Raw genomic sequence first — 20,563 nt, forward strand, 5'->3', positions numbered from 1 at the left:
TATTGTCCATTATTTTTGCCGCATATTTTAGATATAAAATTGTAGCAATAAAAATTCCAATAACATACACAACATTAATCGATTAACAGATAGATTAACAAGCATTTTTAATTATCTAATTGCCGAATAAAATAGTTGTAATATGATAAGTGTAAATAACATTTAAATTTAATATATTAAGTGTATCAATTAAAAAAATGAGGAAAACAAAGTGAGAAATATGAAGATCGATTTCTTTAAGTGTTACTATCGTTTCTTTCATTTAAGAAACAAATTTGTGAATGAAGAAAATAAGTGAAAAAAAAAGACATAATTTTACTATAAAATATTATTTGTAATATTTTTATCAAGTAATTATTGTCAAAAATATTTTTAATTGATAAATTTGAGCAAATGAGAAAAAAAAAGAAAGAAACTTAATCATATCAAATCAAAGAGAGAAAGAAACTTAATCATATCATTTCTATTATTTTATATGAAAAAAAAAAAAAAAAAAAAAGGAAAAGAAAATCATAGCAAAATTCTGCAAATCAAATTGTATAAATGAAGTAATGGACAAGTAACATATCACTTTTTGTTAACAAAAATTATTTTTCGTAATAAGTTTATTTATCTTTCAATTGCTCAAAGTGCCAAGAGTCAATAAATAAATAAATTTAATTAAAACGAAATGTATATATGTAAAGAATAAAGAGAAAAGGTTAGAATAGTAATAGCAGAAGAGGAAAAAAATGTGCAAAAATTGGATGCAGTAGGATTTATATCTAATCTATTTGATGTTTTATAAAACACTGTGGTTAAAATTATAATGATCTGTTGATCAAATCTGAGATTCAAAATTGAAATTTAATGGTTTATCCATTTTATTAAATATTAACTAAATATAAGGGAACCATACCAATATCATTGATCTTTGATTAAGGAATTCTATTTTTGATCTAAGTCATGTATGCAATAGGATTTAAATTTAATGTTTTTGATGTTTCACAAAACGCTGTGATTAAAAATATTTTGTATAGTTCTCTTATTGATTTAAATTAGATATATATTCAAAAAGTGCAAAAAAAATTAATTTCCAAAATTTTTTTAAAAATATTCCAATCAAAATTTTTCTTTACACTGCAAATTTTCTGCTATCATCTTTAATCTTTTTTTCTAAGCAAATTTAGCGAAAAAAAAATGGTAATTAATGTTAAATGAGAATATAAATAAATTAGTAAGTATAAATTTTATCCCAATAAACACTCTTTCACTTATGTTATAATATTTGAATGAAATTAAAACTTTAAAAAAGATCAAACATATATATATCATAAAATTTAGTAAAAGAATAAGCAATAATGAGATGTAGGTAAGTGATCTACTGCTAGAATGATTCATTTCAATATAATTATCATTATAATTGTTACGATAATTCAATTAGTGAAAGGTTAACTTTTCTAGTAGCAGCTGCTAAATAAGTTTGATTGTATACGAAACAAACAAACTAACTACTTTCAGCTCATCACTTTTTGTTTATATTTCTTCATTTTCTTTTTTTTTCTCTCTTTCTCTCTTTCTCCTTTCCTTGATCTCTTCAGTTGATACATTTCTTATATATATATATATATATCATCCTTTATTCGTTTTAAATTAATTCAAAAAAAAGAAGAAAAGCTTTTAATAGTAATATGTTGGCTAGTTTTCTCTCTCGTTTTTTTTCTCATTCTTTCTCTTTTTCTTATTTATTTAATCTCAGTCAAATTATTCATCTGATAAGTTTAGAATTTTTTTAATGAATTAGTCGGAATTCTAAAACAATACTAACTGTTAAAGTCAAGAAAGTTAGAAAGAATACTGAAAAATGAGCAGTGCTAATTTATTACTATTATTATAAAAAGAAAGAGAAAAAGGAGAAACTTTTGATCAATAAATTTTATTGAAATAATGGAAATTATCGATGTATATTCATTAAAGTTCAATCACTTTTTTTTTTTTATTTTTGATAATATTAATTTTTGTTGATTTGTGCTTATTGTAATAATAATATTAAAAAAAAAAAGCATCAAATGAGATATGAAATTGATTCTTACTTTTCTCAAAAAATAAAATTCAGAATGTAAAAAGAAAAATTTTTTAAAATTAATTTTCAAATCTTTTCAATGAAAACTCTGTACAAAATAAAAGATTTAAAACTAAATGCAATCATTAAATGATTCAATGTACCGATTTATTTTCTGGAAAATAATTTTAAGACTGTAAAAACCGAGTAATAAAAGCCAATTTAGAATTAATTTAAAAAAAAAAAAAAAATCACTTCAAAATCAATCAATCACTCTTGATTATATAGGAAATGCAAAATTTGATCATTCGTGACAATACTGAGATCTGAGTGCAATTTAACATTATATATAAAAAAAATTGCGATTTTTTACCATTTCACATTAAAATAATGTGTTATCACTACAATTTACTATTTAATTATGATTTTTTTCCTATCATTCATGAATCACTAATTAACTGACTATTTATCCCACTAAATTTAAATGAGATATGATAATTTTATTATGAAATATTGTAAAATGAAAATAAGATAATGTTATTAAAAAAATATTAAATGAGAGATATTAAAGTATACGTGAATCACATAAATATATGTATTATAAAATAGATGTACAAAGAGTAGAGAAGAAAAATGAAAGTGAAATAATATTATTTGATTAATTTTACGATCCATATATGTTCAAAAAAAAAAAAAAAGAAAAAGAAATTGAATCTTTTGCACTTTCAAATGAAAAAGATTCAATTTTTTTCTTTCGAAAATATTAGAATTTCAGTCAAAGATGTTATATGATTCACCCACTTATTTCATTTGTTCCATTTTCATTCTTATAAAAAGCTATAAGTTACGTTTTTAGTAGAATCAAAGGTGAGAATTCATCACCTTTTATACTTCTGACCCTTTACTAAGAAATTAACTACAGCATACGCTTACATTCCCCTCATGCTAAATCTACTTTAATTGTCCAAAATTTCAACTGCTCCACCATGAAACGAAATAGTGCAATTAGCGTTATATGTGCATAGAATTTTTCCTGAGATGTCGTGCGTTTTTCTGTTTCCGGATCCCGTTACATCCTGTATTTTTAGTTTGAGACTGAACATGACTTTATGAAAATATTGAAAGTACGAGGTATAAAATATTTTACATGATACATGCTAATTAGTAGGTGCGATTTTCCTTTTTTTTTTTTTTCAGTTTGATGGATAATGTTTCGGCATATTGCCTTCCGATTGGAAACATGTTTATTTTCTGGTTACATGCAGAATTTCGGTAATCATATTCAGAATAGTAAATTACGAAATTGCTCCTCTCTTGATCATGATTGTATAAGGAGAAAAAGTGCATGGTATTGATGTTTCACCAATATGGAAAAAATTATTTACCTTGATATTTTCTTATTCCTATGAAGTTTTTAAAGTTTTTGAAAAAATACAAACATCCAAAAATTCATATCTGACATCTGACTTTTTTTTTCAGCAATACTAGATATAGCAAAAAGCCACGGAAGCATATGAAAAATTTCGCTTTACATTCAGACTTTTATGAGAAAGTCAATCGATGGAAGGAATTACTAAAAAATGAAGTTGCTCATGGTGTCAAGGAAATCCGGTATATTCCATTTACATCTCATCTTTTTTTTCTCCCGATTCTTACTGATAGATAGCTGTTTTATGAATATCGCATTCAGGCTGTTTTGGAATTTCCAATTTATAGGGATCTTCTGCTGAATCCGTCGGTTGACGAATTGGAAAAACTTGGTCAAATTTCGGGAGCACTTCGTTTCCAAACACAATATTTACATGCGTTGCACGGACGCGTCATCGTCTTACACCAAATAAAAGGGTCAGAGCAGAAGATCACAAAAAGAAGTTTCCGTTCAGGTTTCTTTTTTTGTTTCCAGATTTTACTATCCCTAGCTATTGTGAAGTTAAGTAGGATTACTTTAAAAGTGGTGGCTTGGAAATTTTTGGAAAATATTCAAATTTTATTTGTAGGTACACCTGTGCTGCTATGTCGAATTCCAGAGCTTACAATCATTAGCAACTGTATTATAATTTCATGCTCTGGAAATCAAGTGAGTCTGAAAACAAAAGCAAAAAAGGAAGTGAATATTGATTTTTCTGATGAATTTGTTTTAATACCATCTGTCGGACTCGGATATCTGATAGCTTTAGATGAGTTTCTGGTAAGTTTTTGATTTGTGGAATAGATTAGGCTAATGTATTAAGCATTTTGTTATTTAGAAAACTGGTCGCATTAATTTATTTGCTGAGAGATTTTCCCAACTTTCCTCTTTCATGAGTTTTCTTATATTTCTTTATGCGTCCACATAGTGTGATAATTGCTAATTACCTTTTCCGTTAATAATGGTTTAAAGAAAAAGTACTTTGATGAATGTGTAATTTATTACAGAGCAAAATTTCGTGCCTTCATCAAATATAAAATATTATAGATGGTAATTGCTGCTTATGAAAAATTTCCATATTCAGGAATTAAGATGGAGAGATTTCCCTGGTGAAAAGTTGATTCATTATGTTCATTGTAGTGTACCATTACCAACATCACGACCAGGTAATTCAGTTCATCATTCAAAAAAATCCATTTATAGCATAGATATAAAAATATGAAGTAGCATTTTGCTGATGATTGATCGTTGCAAACACGCTGTACTAGAGAGGAAGGGCATACATTAGATAAAACTTTTGTTTCAAGAAATGTACTGCTTTTTTTAGTTTCAAAGATTCAGCTGTTATGTCAAAAGATGGTAGCACTCATATTGAAAAAGGGATTTTCTTTTTTGATTCGCCATTATAAGATAATAGTGTTAATAATATCTTTTTGGACGAAGTATCAAAAAAATCAGTTAGACTCAATGAGGACCAAAGACGTGCTGTGTTTGCTGCATTAAACAAAAGTCGACCGATTGTAACTATTCATGGCCCACCTGGTACTGGGAAAACAGCTGTTATTGCGGAGATTGTGTTAGAAGCCGTTAGTAGGAAGCAGAAGGTATCTTTTAATAATGATTTTTGTCTTAAAATCTCACTTCGAAAGAAAATAGTTATTTCAGCTGTGTGCTTATCTTTTTGCTTTAAACTGATTTCGAAACAACTCTCATTTCTAAACTCAGCACTTTTTTTCTGCTTCGTCTTCTGTGAGGCTATGATTTAGTTCGTAGCTTTTTATGGGGTCAAAAGCTGAAATGATGGGCGTGTTTTTTTTAAAAAAAAAAAAAAAAAAAAAATAGTAGAGCAAAAAACATCTTTAAAAAAAAAAAAACTCAAGTTTTTAATAAACATTTAACAACAAATCTAGTTCAAAAATAAAATTAAAAGCAAAAATATAAAATAAAAAAATTACTAAAATAAAAATAATAAATTAATTAAAAAATTAACCAAAAAAAAAAAAAAAATTTAAACAAAACGAATAACATCTAAATAAAAAAATTATATTTTTCATCTACTTAGGGTTTTGGAACAGTCATAGTTTTATGAGTGGACTTATGCTTGCTAGACTCTCTCATTTTAAGTCGTAAAATTATCTTCCATTTTGTCGACCTCTGTGTAATTGAGAAAAGTGCAGTGAATTTAGTTTTGCGCTTCATTCGTGAAAGTCTTTCATCCTTGTGAGATTAGTTTAGCTTTCCTTTACATTATTATTATTACGACATTTCTTAGTATAATGATAAAATTCACCAAAATCATGCTTCAATTTACAGGTGCTTATTTGTGCTCCCTCAAACATTGCAGTAAACAATATAGTTGATAGACTAAAGGATTTAGCTGGAATATGTGCACTGGGATTTAATTCAGAGCTATCATTGGCCGCTGAATTAGAGCAACATGACAGATTCGTTGATATTCAGTGTGCCTTCAAAAAATTGGTTCGATAACTTTTGTAAGCGTAATGCTCTAACAAATAACTCATTGCGGTTGTAGTCGAGGAAATAAGTTGGAAAGAAAGCTCTCGAATATTTTTTAAGATATAACCTAAAGGACGAAATTTATGCTATGGTAATTTCAGATATTAAACTTCAGTTTTTGTCCTTTTTTAGTCTTCTCTTTTTGAAATATTGGATTTTAAGGGATTAATGTTAAATTGCAGGATTCAGGGGAAAGTAATGGAATATATGGGAATAATTGTGATGAACATAAAAAAGTTTGGCACGATGCCAGTAAGATGTTGTGGCACTTGAAAGAGGTAAAAATTTTGGTTTGTGTTCCTCTTATAACTTGTATAATTTGGGATGCTTCACAAATTTTCAAAAATTCAAAAGTATAAGTCTTAGTTTTTTTAGTGAGCAAAAAGTGGAAGGAAAATGAATTTTTCCTTGATGCAATATTTTAAATGTAATTTTGACATTTCTTTGGATTGATAGCTGAATTTTACAGACCATTGTAAGTTCTAAACAAGTGATTGTATGTACTCTAACAAACAACTCACTGCGGTTTCTTCGTGAACATGGTTTTCAACCCACTTTAACAGTAATAGATGAAGCTGCACAAGCTTTGGAGTGTGTTGCATGGTACTCATTACTTTTATCTCCAAGAGCTGTAATTGTTGGTGACCCATGGCAGTTACCACCGGTTTTGAAAACTTCACGGTACAGTTTGGTTTTACTTTGTCGAATGAAATACTTTCAGGAAATCATGAAGTTTCTTTTAACTCAATTCAGAAATTTATTAAGTGAGTCGTTCATCGTGTTGCTTATTATAAAGTCGTCAAGACATAGCTTGGTCCGGAATCTTGTGGAATGTATCTCACTTAAATTATCAATGTTTGCTAGGAACATAACTTAGTTTGGTTTTTCCATAATTTTTCTTATTTTTTTATCACTGTCTTATTTAAGGGTAAGTTTTAGTTTTTCGAATTATGTATTTCAAGATTATTGGGAATGGACGATATCAGTAATTCATTAATGGATACTTTATCCAAGAGATTTGGTGAAGCTAATTCGTTCATGTTGACAGAGCAGTATCGTATGAATAGAAAAATTATGGAGTTAGTTGCATATTTCTTGGAGAAAAAGGTTACTTTTGATTTTTGATAAATTTCTCTTCGCTAAATGCTTAAATAAGAAATCTCCTCTTACAGATGGCCTTCTTCATTTTTTTATCAGTCACAGTTACGCCCAAATGAACATATTGCTGACCAACTTTTGAGGTACATTAATTTGATTATTTGCTCCTTATATTTCTGAAAAACTTATTTGTTTATAGATAAGTTACATAAAGACGAATTGGTCTAATAAGTAACCTTTGAGCTACAAAATTCCTGTGATTGTTGATAATACCTTCAAAATTTTTGTTCTATAATATGTTTCAGTGATATAAGCAAAGTGCCTAAAGGAAGTTTATTTGATGAACCGATGATATTCATTGACACAAGCCATGATAAATCAGCAGAGAGTAGCGAAAAACTGTATCGACATTCGTACGCAAATGCGCGTAAATTTTCATAGAAATTTGTTTTTAAAGTCATTTTTGGATTATAGAAATTGATTGTCTTCGCATCATTTTGATATCTATAGAACATTATATGTTTCTGGATATTTTAAATGCAATTCATTTGCAGTAGAAGCGAAATTGATTATTAAATATGTTACTGCACTGAGCATGTTTGGTGTACAAGAGAAAGACATTGGTATCATAGCACCGTATGTTGCACAGGTCAGAATGAATATATTTTTGGACGTTTATATAACGTTCTTAATTTTTATGATATTACATATAAACTTATTTCGTTCTGAACGACTCATTTAATTTAGATTTTCTTCCTAGGAATAAGGTTATTTAATAGGATCTATTCTTGATATCTGATTTCAATAAAAATCCATTTTCAGGTCGATATGTTGAAGAAATCATTAAAAACTAGTAGGGTAAATAGCGTGGATGCCTTTCAAGGTCAAGAGTGTGAAGTAATCGTTATGTCATTGGTCAGGAATAATGGTGATGGTATTGTTTTTTATATGCATTTCATGCTTGAATAAAGTTAAAATTTATTTTGAGTAAGAAATCCAAATCTCATTCTCAGTGTATTTAAATTTTATTCTTAGCAAGCAAAAAAAGATTACCAACTTTCCTCCAGTAAAATCTCGAAACCTTTTTCTAGGTCGAATTGGATTTCTGAAAGATGAACGACGCTTCAATGTTGCCGTGACAAGAGCCCGCCGACAGTTCGTTTTGGTGGGTAGTGCAATAATGATGAAGTATGCTAAGCATCTGCGGTCGCTTATCGAATATATGCAACGTCACGGCAGGATTATCAAACAAGAGGAATTTGCGAGGTGTCTGGCAATCAGTAGGAAGTATTCAAAAAAAAACCAAAAATAACTGTTACGGAAATCGAAGCTGATATCCGGTCAGAATATGTCTTGAAGTTTGAGAGCTAGAAATGTCAAATATCATTAGTTGTTCCGCATTGTTTTTCTCGTTTACGTTTGGATTTCCAACCTGAGCTAACTGCAACTGAAATTATGGTAGTGGTGCATATTTCCATGTTTATGATATATATTTTTCTTACTGGAAACGGATATGATGTGGATTTTAGTAATCCAGGGAATGCGAAAAAAAAAAAAAAAAAAACTCATTTAATCCATAAGATTCTGAGTGATAAAAATTTCAAAGTAATGCACCTTTTATCGATTGCGACATATCACAAAAGTAGAGAAATGGAAAAAAAGAGCGCGACGAGATGAGAATACAAAACCAGTATGAGTGCAATTTCGACCATTTACATAAATGCATCACTTGGTAGGACCTTCAAATTGTTTTCTGAGAAAGAACATTGTTGAGATGAGAAAAGGGAAGAAAAAGAAAAGACGAAATGGCATTTATCATTTAGCAGTAATATAGCAACACAGGAAGCCACATATAGGAAAAACATAATAAATGTGTGACGGGATTAGTGAATTTTAACGTTTAAGATTAGAATTATGAATTCTTTGCTGTAGTAATATTGTCGGAATTTTGGGCAAGTTCATTTGGTGGATTTTCTTGAACAGCAACATTTTTAATAGACCCTTTTCGGTTATACAGTGGCGACATAGTCTGCTGTTTCTTGTAACGTCGACCATGTGAGGAAACCGATGAATACGGAGTGTCGGATGGGGAGTCAAGATAACGACTTGTTGAACAGTTATTTGGCATCTCTTCCTGAAGTTTCGGAACATTCCAACATAAAGTGAAAGCATGCTCATAATGCTCTGTGTTCCATTGCTTTAGCTTGGATCACTTGTAAGTAGATCACAGAGCATACTTACAGATCTTCACTGAAGGATGGGAACTCTTAAGGAAACATTACTTGAAGACCATTTGAAAATTAGTTAGCTTACATTCTTGAATTCATTCGCTGATTTCATTTCTATGCAAACGGTGTTATCTTTCTTGTTCCGGCCTTGATTCAACGTGAGTACCTATAGTGGAAAAAAGTTTCATATTAAAGTGGTAACGGTACAAGATTTAGAATGTCTTTCCAATAACTCAGGCATCCCTATCACACTTTTAAATGTAGTGAAATTAATTGTCTGCAGCGCCCGTTTACCAAAAAGTAATGCCCTTTTTAAGTTTTCCCTTTTTGATCGTGCACTAATCGTAAGCATGTAATCCTCTTTTAAGGTGGATGGTAAAATTCTTCAAGGACCGTAAAAAAAACCGTAACCTGCTGTATAGCGACCGATGATCGCGAAGACCGTCTTGCAACTTTTGAATTAAGAGATGTAGAAACTTCATGAGGAGAATCAATGTTGTGGCCAAGTGGAGCAGTTGGTACCAAGCAAGACTGTATGTGACTAATCGGTCCATTTAGTGCTTCTACTAAGGTCATTGTCTCATACCTTAAAAGACATTAGATTAACATTCAAGCCAGGGAAAAATGTCTCCTGTTAACCTAAAAAGATTTCAAGGGGAAGACACAGTTTCTAAGTCACAATCTTCAACAAAGACGTGCAGTAAAATTATTTTTTAAAAAACGGAAATGGGAAATTTCTTAAAGTGACAATAGATGCATATAAAACATATGAAAAGATTCTATAAGATGTATCTAAAAAAAGGCTAAATAAAAGCACCTAGTTTGTGAACGAGTTTGTTGCGAAGATGGTGACTGATCAGTTATTGAAACCGTACTAACAACACGCATCGTCTTCAGCTGCAGTAGTGCACGGAATGGAGAACGACAAATGGGGCAGTTATTCAACTGAAAGTTAATACAATAAATTTAATGAGTTAGAATCACCAATAAAAAATTCCTAAAGATGGAAATAAGTCCCACAGAAAATTTTCTTGACAAGCAATAATAAAAACAAATTTCAGATTCGAACACGAAGGAAAAAAACTTTGAGTAACAAAACTGGACAAAAAATTTTTAAAGCAAAGTTTTTCCTTAGAGAAGATGAAAACATTTGTAAAAGAATAGAAAACTGGAAAAAAAGAAAAAAACTGACCTTATACCTCAATGTTTCCGCGCATCCATTACAAATACATAAATGCCTGCATGGAAGAATGACAGTATCGCGGATATCAGACATACAAATGATGCATTCGGATCCATTTTCATCACCAAGGTCATGTTCCTTATTCTCAATTCCGTAAATTTCTTGCAACAAATATACTACACCATCAGCTACCTAAAAATTCTTGTTTCAGAATTTTAATATGGAAATAAGAAATTGACACTATAAGGAACTGATGCCCATCCAAAGATTGTAGCGATTATCTAAAAGAAAAATTTGAAACAAACACCCACTAATTTTTGTTTGAGTGCTTTTACAACAAAAGTTGCACACTGATCGGTTGCATGTTCGATGCTAGCCATTGTTGACTGCATCTGTTCAATACCACAATCAACAGCACGAATCTCAATAACAACTGGGAAATAGGAACCGCTATCATAATGCATCTAAAAAACTGAAAATTCTCATGATGTAACTATATCCAATTTCAACTTGTTGATGTTCTATCAGAAAAAAGCGGATGCATATTTAGAAAAATTGTGGATATTAGTTGTAGTTTCCATCAGAAAAGAGTTCACAGCTCCCAGACCCATAATAATATTGAGACGTACAGAACTAAGGTCATATACACTAGCATCCATAATGAATTTATTGAAATGTTGCTCCGCACCAACATCAAAATAATACTGTTCAGATGACTTCAGCTGCGGATACTTGTGCATAAATCTGCAAACAAACGCATCAGAAATTAATAGCGAGAACTCTAATTTAACTTGCTGATTAAAAAAAAAAAAAAAGGACTAACACACCGTCTGATATTTTGAATGACTTAGTGATTTCAACAAATATAATTATATGAAAATAATGTAGTCTGTGGTAATATTTCAGTAGGCTGTCCTACATGATTCACAGATAGTAAAGCCTTTTCGTACTCACAGAGATGGGCTTGGAAACATTTCGAGGTATCACTTCTAGGGAATTTAATAGTCAATGTTCAACATGGCATTTTGAAAAGTAACTGGTCTCAAAATGTAGCAAAACTTTAATGTTTTAAGAAACACATACTGTATATGTCCATCGCTAACAACTTCCTTCGCAAAAAAGTGAATTTGTACGTAACATGCACTGTCACAGTCGAAATAGAATTCTAAGCAGAACGAATTCTTGTTATTCTCTGATGCATTGTTCTTCCTTCTAAAAAAAAAAAAAAAGAATAAATTTCAAAGGTACTGATATTTCTCAAATTCCCGGATAAGTTGAAAAATTGATAAAGATTTTCAGTTACTGTAATAAATAACTGAAAGATACAGTTACCAGTATTCATTTATCTGCTAAATCTTTATAAATTATTTCCCTTTTTTTCACATCGCATATGAGCACGTAAACGTGTTAGTGAGCAAAAATCTTTCAAACAAGGATGTTAAACGCTGCCTCTTCCACTTAAACTACAACGCACTCTGATTCACTTACTTTGTAAGTTTTAACGAATCTCGACGAAGATTGATTAAAGCATTCAAAGTCCTCACTGGATCATTCACTGGTTGACTCGAGTATGGAAACTAAACGACAAAATAAGCTTACACTGTACTCTTAGGGACAGAAACAAATATAAAAGACAACAGAGCATTTTAATAAAAATTTGGAGAGAAGTTTTAGACGCGTTCAGATACGTATTATGTATGTACCTGCACTGATTTGTTACCAAGTATATCTAAATCTGCATTCTCGCCAAATAAAAAGGCTTCCGGCTTTGCCAAATCATATCGTTCACCGCCCAATAAGAAGTACGAACCAAAAAAAGCTCCTGAAAGATAGTTTCACTTTTTGAATTTTTTAAAGTTTTAAATCTTGCAATATACAAGCATTCATAGAATATGTATTTATAAATGGATAGAAAAAACATGGCTCTAATTCTTCAGGCAGAATTGCAATAGAAGAGGAAAGTACATCCTGCAGACTGAATTCAAACAATCCCGATTAGAGCGAATAAACTTCCTTACCATGCAACAAATAGTTAAATAATTCTAAAAATAAAATGATCAAATTAAGCAACATGCTATTAACTTGAAAAAAAAAAAATTATTTGACTTCATCGGAAGATAGCATTTATCCACCTAAAAAATTGTGGTATTATCCGGGACCAGAAAACGTTCTTTTTACCTGGATGACTAGAGAAGCGATGCATTTCACAGTTCTCATCATCGTTACCTGTCCCATTTGTTACATTCGGGACACTTGCTCTTCGTCGAATGGACGCTATTTGACCCATGCAGAACGCCACACTCCACCATCAAACCGGAAAATATTCTTGCCCGGTTTCTTGGTCCATAAAAACTGATCGATAAAAAACTTTTTGGAACAACTGGCGACTGTATCGAATAAAGCCTTAATAAAACAAGTCCAAAAATTTTCTAGCAAACATTGCATCAATCATTACTACTTATCATATCAGCAGTTAATGGTAATCAATGCTTAGATTCATGCTTCAAATGCAGTATAAAAACGTCTCTTAGAAGCCGATCTTAAGAGGAAACTAAAATATTTCGGACTGCTAATGGATCATTTTCATTTTTTTACCCATTCATCTATTGACAGATTGTTCCATAAGGAATGTTATTAGTATTTAACCGGTGACGTATCCCAGACGTAAATCTTCCAAATAATCTAACATTTTCTTTACTAACATCACATGTGCTCGTTAATTTCTCGCGTTTCTCCCCTTTTAACTTTCAGGTAACGATTATTTTGTCCCAAGGTCGAAACATATCACCATACCACATGAAACCCCGGTACTGGAACTTCCGGAAATGACCGACCCTACAACTCCAAGAAACACTGTCAGGTTGCTTCCAGATTACTGCAAAAATCTTCGAACTTCCAAGGACGGAAAATTTTGTCTGGCGCAGAAAATTCGATCGTACGCTGATCGAATTCTGTCACTTGTCAACAGTTCACCTTGGCATTTCAGCGGTAGACTACAGCATTTGACATTAAGTTCATGAGCTGAAGTATGAACTGAGTAGTCGTACGTACCTACTTTCAGATATTTTGCGTTCAAACCACACAGAACAGAGAGTGAGTACTTACAATAGGAAGGTAAGGGAGACACGAGGAATTAGTGAAGAAATCTCATTGATCGACCTGTGCATTCTAATGCAAGCCGTTAAATTCCAATTTGTTTGATGTTCCTACGAATTCTGCCGCGGAATATTCTGTGTTGACGCTTACCGCTATTTTTTCGGGAATCTTTTACCCCTTTTGCTACAGCCTAGCATTATCACATCTAATTTGAACACCTAGCACGGGAAAACAAAGTTGATTACTGCAAATAAATCAAAGTTAGATCTCGTCGGTACACAAAAAATGAGTATAACTTTCATTTAATTAGAAATGTTGGGTGCTAATGGGTCACTTAATCATTAAATTACTTCGAGATGGAACAAAGTGAGTTAATTACTTAGGTAAAACAAGTTGATTTTAGACAGCCACTACAGATCATATTGCATTATTTAACAAACCTCTATTTTCTTATTTCATGTTTCTATTATACCCACCAAAAAATGGCGAAATCTCTAGAATTGCCTATTTTAAAACTGAATTTGGCATTTGAAATAATTTAGGTTCAATGCAAGTTAATCGGGTTTAGGATGCCTGAATGATTTTACTTAGCATATCTATTTTTATGTACTTAAAGGAGTCGTTTAGGAATGTTGTCTTTTCCTGTTGGAATGTACGTGTGTGCAGCAAGTGCAACATGTGCTTTAACGTATGTTTGAAATGAAAGCTAAATTTTTCGAATTTTCGAAATTATTTCAAATTAAATTTGTTTAAAAATTATTCCTTAAATTGTCCAATCAAAGATTGCGTAAAAAAAAAAAAAAAAAAAAAAAAATTATTTCCTCATTCGTTGACCATCGGAGTGTTTAGAAAAAAAATGGGCGAATAAAATGCTGACATATAAACATTTCAATCGGAAAGAAGCTTATTAAAATTGTTTATGCAACTGATCGTATTAAGCAAGCTGAATGTAAGTTGGTAAGAAATGAAGCATTACGAATGAAGAAGATATCGGCGAGTTGTTAAATTGATTCGATATGTATATCTCCGAGCAACAACAATCAACCCAACTGCATCAAAACAAACGTTCGATTCTAGCCAGTTATCCACGATGACTTCATTACGAGAGGTTAATCTGTCTGAGATTGGTCGGTTTAAGCATCTTAATATCTTAGCTTCAGAACATCTCAGCTAATTAGAGTTATATCAATTTAAACAGTCTTAATTTTTTGGGTTATTTAAGAAAGATGTCGCTAAATGAGTTATGGGTTATGTGAAGTTAAGTATTTGTCATTTTTTTAGCATTTAAAAAAGAAAAAAATTTTGGAAAAAAACTGAGAAATAAATGGACCAAATAAAGTTAAGCACTTACCGATTGACTTTCACATTCTTCCAAATAGTTCAAGTCTACTTTATTGCCAGTTTCAGTCGTTTCAATAATCAAGTTTTTACTCAACATCATATAAAACATTAATTACATTGTATAAATGTATTATTGATCACTATGTTTCGCAATTGATTTCTCCTTAGCTGATAGCTTCGGAAGTAGCGTGGTGTTTGAAACAATGATGAATTTAACTTGTAATTGGTTATTTATAAATTCTACAGTATTTACAGTTTTAGTGAAGGTGTCATCTGTTCTGTGTGAATAGTCTTCCGACTTTTTGCTTTTTTCTCTCTTTCTGGATGAGAGTGAGTGCGGAATTCACAAAATCCAAGGAAGAGAGACATCCTGCCTTCCGCTGATTTCGATAAGTATATCTCTATGGTTGATAATGACATTGATTGAAATTCGTCTGACTGAAATTTGCATACTTCGATAACTTGTTTCACATTGCTTAATTTCTTTTAAATACGTTTACTGGTTTTCTCCATTTTTCTTGTATGATATTATCGATTAGAATCTTATGATCAATATCATTCGTTTAAATTAAGTCTTCATAGAAGCGATCGTTTGTGGATGAATGAGATCAAAATTTAGGAAAGTAAAAAACTGAACCACCGTTTCCAATCATTATACTACTGTTAACACCAACCAAGCTAAATTCACTGCATGCAAAGTTGTCGTCCCGTCAAATCTTGCACTTTATATCGTACCTGCCGTAATTCGCAAATTTAGTTTCTTAGAATGAAGAGAAATATTAGGTATTTCCAATTATTCGATATTTTCTTATTATAAAGCTTGTCAGTTATATATATTCATATTATGCAATGTTAGATCAAAATCAGGGAATTTTCTGTCCTAAACTTTTTGGCAAACATTTCGATTTGATATAGAAAGGAGGTATGTTGCAGGCAAACAGAGACAACGTCATATAACGCTAAATTTCGTTCGTAGATATATAAAAGCTGAAAATTTTCAACCGCATTTGAGAAATGTTTCACTCATTCAATGGTTGCATTATTTCAGTCATGATGAGAGGTACAGGAATGGTCCTCATTCAACACCTGTATGAAATAAGTGTAAGCATCGTTAATTTTTCATATCAGTGTGCATTTTTGAGGCAAATTTTGCTTTCATTTCAATGACTGCTTCTCATTCATTTTGTTCCAACTAAATTTTTTTAGCATGATGTGACATCGAAAGTAACATCAAAACAGTGTTTCATCCTTTTCCTCAAATGGATAGATATGCTAAAAATTTGCAAAGTGCGCAAAGAAGACAGAAAGTTTATTTCTTTTAATTAGGAAAATTGAGATTGTTGCCTAAGACTATCCGATTTGATAAGTGGTTTCAAAATTCTCTCTGAAGAGGAAGAGAAGCACTGTGATGAGTTTTGGACGAATTTGCTTATTGATGTAGTGTAATTACTAATGTTCCAATTGTGCCTTATTGGAATATGTTTCTTGTTTTTATCGAATTTTCCACATTACTTCAGCGTGTTTTGTCAGTCATATGTTTTGATCGATGAGGAACTTTTGCAAACATTACAGATGATCTCAAAAGTTTGATCATAAATTTTAATACAAGAAATAATTTGTTAATCCTTTCAAATATCTCAAAAGACAAAAACGCTTCTTATCATGTTACAAGCGTAGCTTCATGCTTGCTAATTTATCGGGTCCAATATATTAAGCCATCTCATTCATTTGTCTAATTTCATTTCATATTATTAATGACGTAATAAAGCACTGCATAACGAAATAATATAATTCCATGTATAAGGTACCGTATCCGAGAAAGAAAAACCATTCACTTATCCATCCGATCGCTTATGTCAACAGCAATAAAAACATCGAAAGATGACACACCTCCACGATTTCGCTTTCTTGTGCAAGTCACACAGGCGGAAGGTTTCTGCGTAGTGTGCTACCATTTCAAGCTTATCGCAACTTTCAGATTAAGGAGTAGAAATGTCCGGGTATATCCCAACGCCTGAATCAATAAGTGTGCGAGAAATATTATTGCAAACAGTAAACTTTTTACTATACCTTACATAAAAGAATGCACATACAAATGTAAAGCATATTGGTGGCTCTAAAGAAGTAGGCTTAAAGTAACATTAAAATTACATTACTTAGGATCATCAGTTTGCTTCGAGGTTGATTCCTGATTTGACGGTTTCGGAAGTAGCGCCAAGTAAACATTCGGTAACACACCACCTTGAGCGCTTATTACATCGGAGAGAAGTATGTTCAATTCATTCTCATTCCGTATGGCCAACTGTAGATGCCGCGCGGGCTGATCTGTCTCATTTCATTTTCATGTGCCTCATATCCACTAGTTGCAAAAGTTCGGCAGTTAGATATTTAATCACTGCTGCAAGGTACACCGGAGCAGTGGCACCAATTCGACCAAAATAATTATCATTGCGAAGCGAATGATGGAAAAATTCAATCCAATCCTGGTGGATATGGATTCACTCCTCTTACATCGCTTTTTCTTTCTCGTGGACATGAAATGCAATAGACTGACCTTAAAAAGTAAAAGTATGACCGGAAATAGTTCACAAATATGTTTTCTGCGGTATTTAAGGTTTAATGATGGCACCAGCTAGTATTCCATTCTATACAAATAACCTTTCGTCTCCCGGATGCCCTTCTTTTCATACGTGACATAATGAAAAACAGAGCGCGCCACTCATAAAAATGAATACCGCTGATATTACTAATACTAAATGCTACGTGCAATTCAGCAATTTCATTTGGGATGAGTATATCGAACAAAGATACGGTAGGCCCCGCCTTTCGGTAGGACATTCCGTTCGAATTATGGCGGGAGATGAGGGGCGTGGCCTACGTTTCCAAAAAGTATAAATAGGCTGCCTGAGATATTGTTGTATCATTTTGGTTGTGTTCACTTCCACTGTTCAGTTTGGTATAGCCATTTCTGGGATGGTAAGAAGTTCATCGAAGAAGCAGAAGAAGCAGAAGAAGGAAACTGGGGAGAAGAAGCCTTTGGTGTCACGAGAATCGCGTGAGCCGCGGGAAGAAAAGAAGAAACGGCGAAGTTACCGGAAGGAATCCTACTCAGTGTACATCTATCGTGTCCTTAAGCAAGTCCATCCGGATACCGGGATTTCTTCGAAGGCGATGTTGATTATGAACTCTTTCGTTAATGATGTTTTCGATCGAGTTGCAATGGAAGCGAGCCGTTTGGCGCATTATAGCAAACGGACGACGATATCAGCTCGAGAAATCCAGACAGCAGTTCGTTTGATTCTTCCGGGAGAATTGGCGAAGCATGCCGTGTCCGAGGGCACTAAAGCTGTCACCAAGTACATGAGTTCGTAGTAGGGTAGACTCGCGCTTTCCACTTCTTCCCTTTAAAACCCAACGGCCCTCTTTAGGGCCACAAATTAATGGGTTATGCTCATGTCACTAATGATCTAATTGTTCCGCAGTTTCTTGTGTTTTATGTAAAATCAAAATCTGTAATCTGTCCAACAGTGCAATTGCAATTAGTAAAATATAAGGGTAGAGTATTTGCAAGTTTGTTGGTGCATTCGAACGAGTTTGTAAATAGAGTTGGATGTTCTTGAATTATGGTCTAATCTTCCCTGTCTGAGTTCAGCTTAGGAGGGTAGGTAACAGTTGAAGCATGTCTAGCGTTGCAGTGAGACTATCATTAGTGGTAACTGATCTGAAACTAGTAGACCAGAGAAATTCAAATCATATGTAAACATAGAAGGGCTGCTGTTAATACACATATAATATTTAATTTAATCAAGCGTTTATTTTTGGGAACTGAGGTTAGCAACGAATCAGCTTATATGGACCACAAAGTCCATTTAATCACCCAGGAATACTCTTACTGTACCTTCCCTTGAAATACTTTGCGGCACTGTAGCTGTTAAGAGAGGTTGGATTAGTTTTTGAATTTTTAAAAGCAAGTGAGAATACGACATTGGAGTGCATTTTTTTTTTTTTTACTATCGGATGAACCGTTCCTCTGTTGAGAGTAACTGGAATGCATACAGTGGAGTCGTGAGGATATACACGCTTGAGAAATCTTTGGTACTTCTTTATATAAAAGAGTGATAGTATGCTTCTTCTAAACAAAGGACTTTTACTCAGTATTCTCACGTACATAACAAGAAGAGGCGACGAACGGAATTGAATTCGAGTACTATGGCTGATTTTTATGAGTGGCGCGCTCTGTTTTTCATTATGTCACGTATGAAAAGAAGGGCATCCGGGAGACGAAAGGTTATTTGTATAGAATGGAATACTAGCTGGTGCCATCATTAAACCTTAAATACCGCAGAAAACATATTTGTGAACTATTTCCGGTCATACTTTTATTTTTTAAGGTCAGTCTATTGCATTTCATGTCCACGAGAAAGAAAAAGCGATGTAAGAGGAGTGAATCCATATCCACCAGGATTGGATTGAATTTTTCCATCATTCGCTTCGCAATGATAATTATTTTGGTCGAATTGGTGCCACTGCTCCGGTGTACCTTGCAGCAGTGATTAAATATCTAACTGCCGAACTTTTGCAACTAGTGGATATGAGGCACATGAAAATGAAATGAGACAGATCAGCCCGCGCGGCATCTACAGTTGGCCATACGGAATGAGAATGAATTGAACATACTTCTCTCCGATGTAATAAGCGCTCAAGGTGGTGTGTTACCGAATGTTTACTTGGCGCTACTTCCGAAACCGTCAAATCAGGAATCAACCTCGAAGCAAACTGATGATCCTAAGTAATGTAATTTTAATGTTACTTTAAGCCTACTTCTTTAGAGCCACCAATATGCTTTACATTTGTATGTGCATTCTTTTATGTAAGGTATAGTAAAAAGTTTACTGTTTGCAATAATATTTCTCGCACACTTATTGATTCAGGCGTTGGGATATACCCGGACATTTCTACTCCTTAATCTGAAAGTTGCGATAAGCTTGAAATGGTAGCACACTACGCAGAAACCTTCCGCCTGTGTGACTTGCACAAGAAAGCGAAGTCGTGGAGGTGTGTCATCTTTCGATGTTTTTATTGCTGTTGACATAAGCGATCGGATGGATAAGTGAATGGTTTTTCTTTCTCGGATACGGTACCTTATACATGGAATTATATTATTTCGTTATGCAGTGCTTTATTACGTCATTAATAATATGAAATGAAATTAGACAAATGAATGAGATGGCTTAATATATTGGACCCGATAAATTAGCAAGCATGAAGCTACGCTTGTAACATGATAAGAAGCGTTTTTGTCTTTTGAGATATTTGAAAGGATTAACAAATTATTTCTTGTATTAAAATTTATGATCAAACTTTTGAGATCATCTGTAATGTTTGCAAAAGTTCCTCATCGATCAAAACATATGACTGACAAAACACGCTGAAGTAATGTGGAAAATTCGATAAAAACAAGAAACATATTCCAATAAGGCACAATTGGAACATTAATAATTACACTACATCAATAAGCAAATTCGTCCAAAACTCATCACAGTGCTTCTCTTCCTCTTCAGAGAGAATTTTGAAACCACTTATCAAATCGGATAGTCTTAGGCAACAATCTCAATTTTCCTAATTAAAAGAAATAAACTTTCTGTCTTCTT

The 20,563-nt window shown here is 32.5% G+C and overlaps 5 protein-coding genes and 1 non-coding gene across 7 annotated transcripts; 2 read left to right on the forward strand and 4 right to left on the reverse strand.

The window, feature by feature from the left end:
* Positions 1 to 3,249: 3,249 nt before the first annotated feature.
* On the forward strand, positions 3,250 to 8,376 carry Bm2696 (Regulator of nonsense transcripts 1 homolog, putative; the record flags this gene model as incomplete). The annotated part of the gene is made up of 15 exons (XM_043074387.1): positions 3,250 to 3,389; positions 3,521 to 3,652; positions 3,758 to 3,924; positions 4,039 to 4,229; positions 4,534 to 4,615; positions 4,908 to 5,053; positions 5,763 to 5,927; positions 6,149 to 6,244; positions 6,436 to 6,647; positions 6,929 to 7,045; positions 7,139 to 7,207; positions 7,370 to 7,491; positions 7,619 to 7,713; positions 7,887 to 7,998; positions 8,156 to 8,376. The coding sequence occupies 15 exons, from the start codon at positions 3,250 to 3,252 to the stop codon at positions 8,374 to 8,376; spliced, it is 2,067 nt and encodes a 688-aa protein (XP_042930321.1).
* A 600-nt stretch (positions 8,377 to 8,976) lies between these two features.
* On the reverse strand, positions 8,977 to 12,762 carry Bm2155 (conserved hypothetical protein,hypothetical protein; the record flags this gene model as incomplete). The annotated part of the gene is made up of 11 exons (XM_043074388.1): positions 8,977 to 9,198; positions 9,378 to 9,458; positions 9,704 to 9,878; positions 10,110 to 10,237; positions 10,485 to 10,667; positions 10,787 to 10,939; positions 11,105 to 11,219; positions 11,559 to 11,687; positions 11,964 to 12,052; positions 12,179 to 12,297; positions 12,654 to 12,762. 11 exons carry the CDS (start codon positions 12,760 to 12,762, stop codon positions 8,977 to 8,979), a joined length of 1,503 nt encoding a protein of 500 aa, XP_042930322.1.
* Positions 12,763 to 14,670: 1,908 nt separating this feature from the next.
* On the reverse strand, positions 14,671 to 15,021 carry Bm1155 (Uncharacterized protein; the record flags this gene model as incomplete). 2 transcript variants are annotated; one of them, XM_043074389.1, is made up of 2 exons in its annotated part: positions 14,671 to 14,712; positions 14,923 to 15,021. In XM_043074389.1, the coding sequence occupies 2 exons, from the start codon at positions 15,019 to 15,021 to the stop codon at positions 14,671 to 14,673; spliced, it is 141 nt and encodes a 46-aa protein (XP_042930323.1). The 2 variants fall into 2 exon arrangements, with proteins under 2 accessions (XP_042930323.1, XP_042930324.1); XM_043074390.1 differs by having other exon boundaries at positions 14,681 to 14,689.
* A 1,865-nt stretch (positions 15,022 to 16,886) lies between these two features.
* Positions 16,887 to 17,750, reverse strand: Bm8721 (Uncharacterized protein; the record flags this gene model as incomplete). Its single annotated transcript, XM_043074391.1, has 3 exons — positions 16,887 to 16,926; positions 17,069 to 17,232; positions 17,571 to 17,750. The coding sequence occupies 3 exons, from the start codon at positions 17,748 to 17,750 to the stop codon at positions 16,887 to 16,889; spliced, it is 384 nt and encodes a 127-aa protein (XP_042930325.1).
* Positions 17,751 to 17,885: 135 nt separating this feature from the next.
* On the forward strand, positions 17,886 to 18,284 carry Bm8720 (putative histone H2B 4, putative; the record flags this gene model as incomplete). Its single annotated transcript, XM_001892172.2, has 1 exon — positions 17,886 to 18,284. The coding sequence occupies one exon, from the start codon at positions 17,886 to 17,888 to the stop codon at positions 18,282 to 18,284; it is 399 nt and encodes a 132-aa protein (XP_001892207.2).
* A 39-nt stretch (positions 18,285 to 18,323) lies between these two features.
* Bm15612 lies at positions 18,324 to 18,369 on the reverse strand. Its single transcript, XR_006227995.1, has one exon. It is a non-coding gene; the product is annotated as an Unclassified non-coding RNA Bm15612 (non-coding RNA).
* Positions 18,370 to 20,563: the final 2,194 nt, after the last annotated feature.

This window comes from Brugia malayi (assembly GCF_000002995.4).
Source record: "Brugia malayi strain FR3 genome assembly, contig: Bm_v4_ChrX_scaffold_001, whole genome shotgun sequence".
NCBI classification, from domain to species: Eukaryota; Metazoa; Nematoda; class Chromadorea; order Rhabditida; family Onchocercidae; genus Brugia; species Brugia malayi.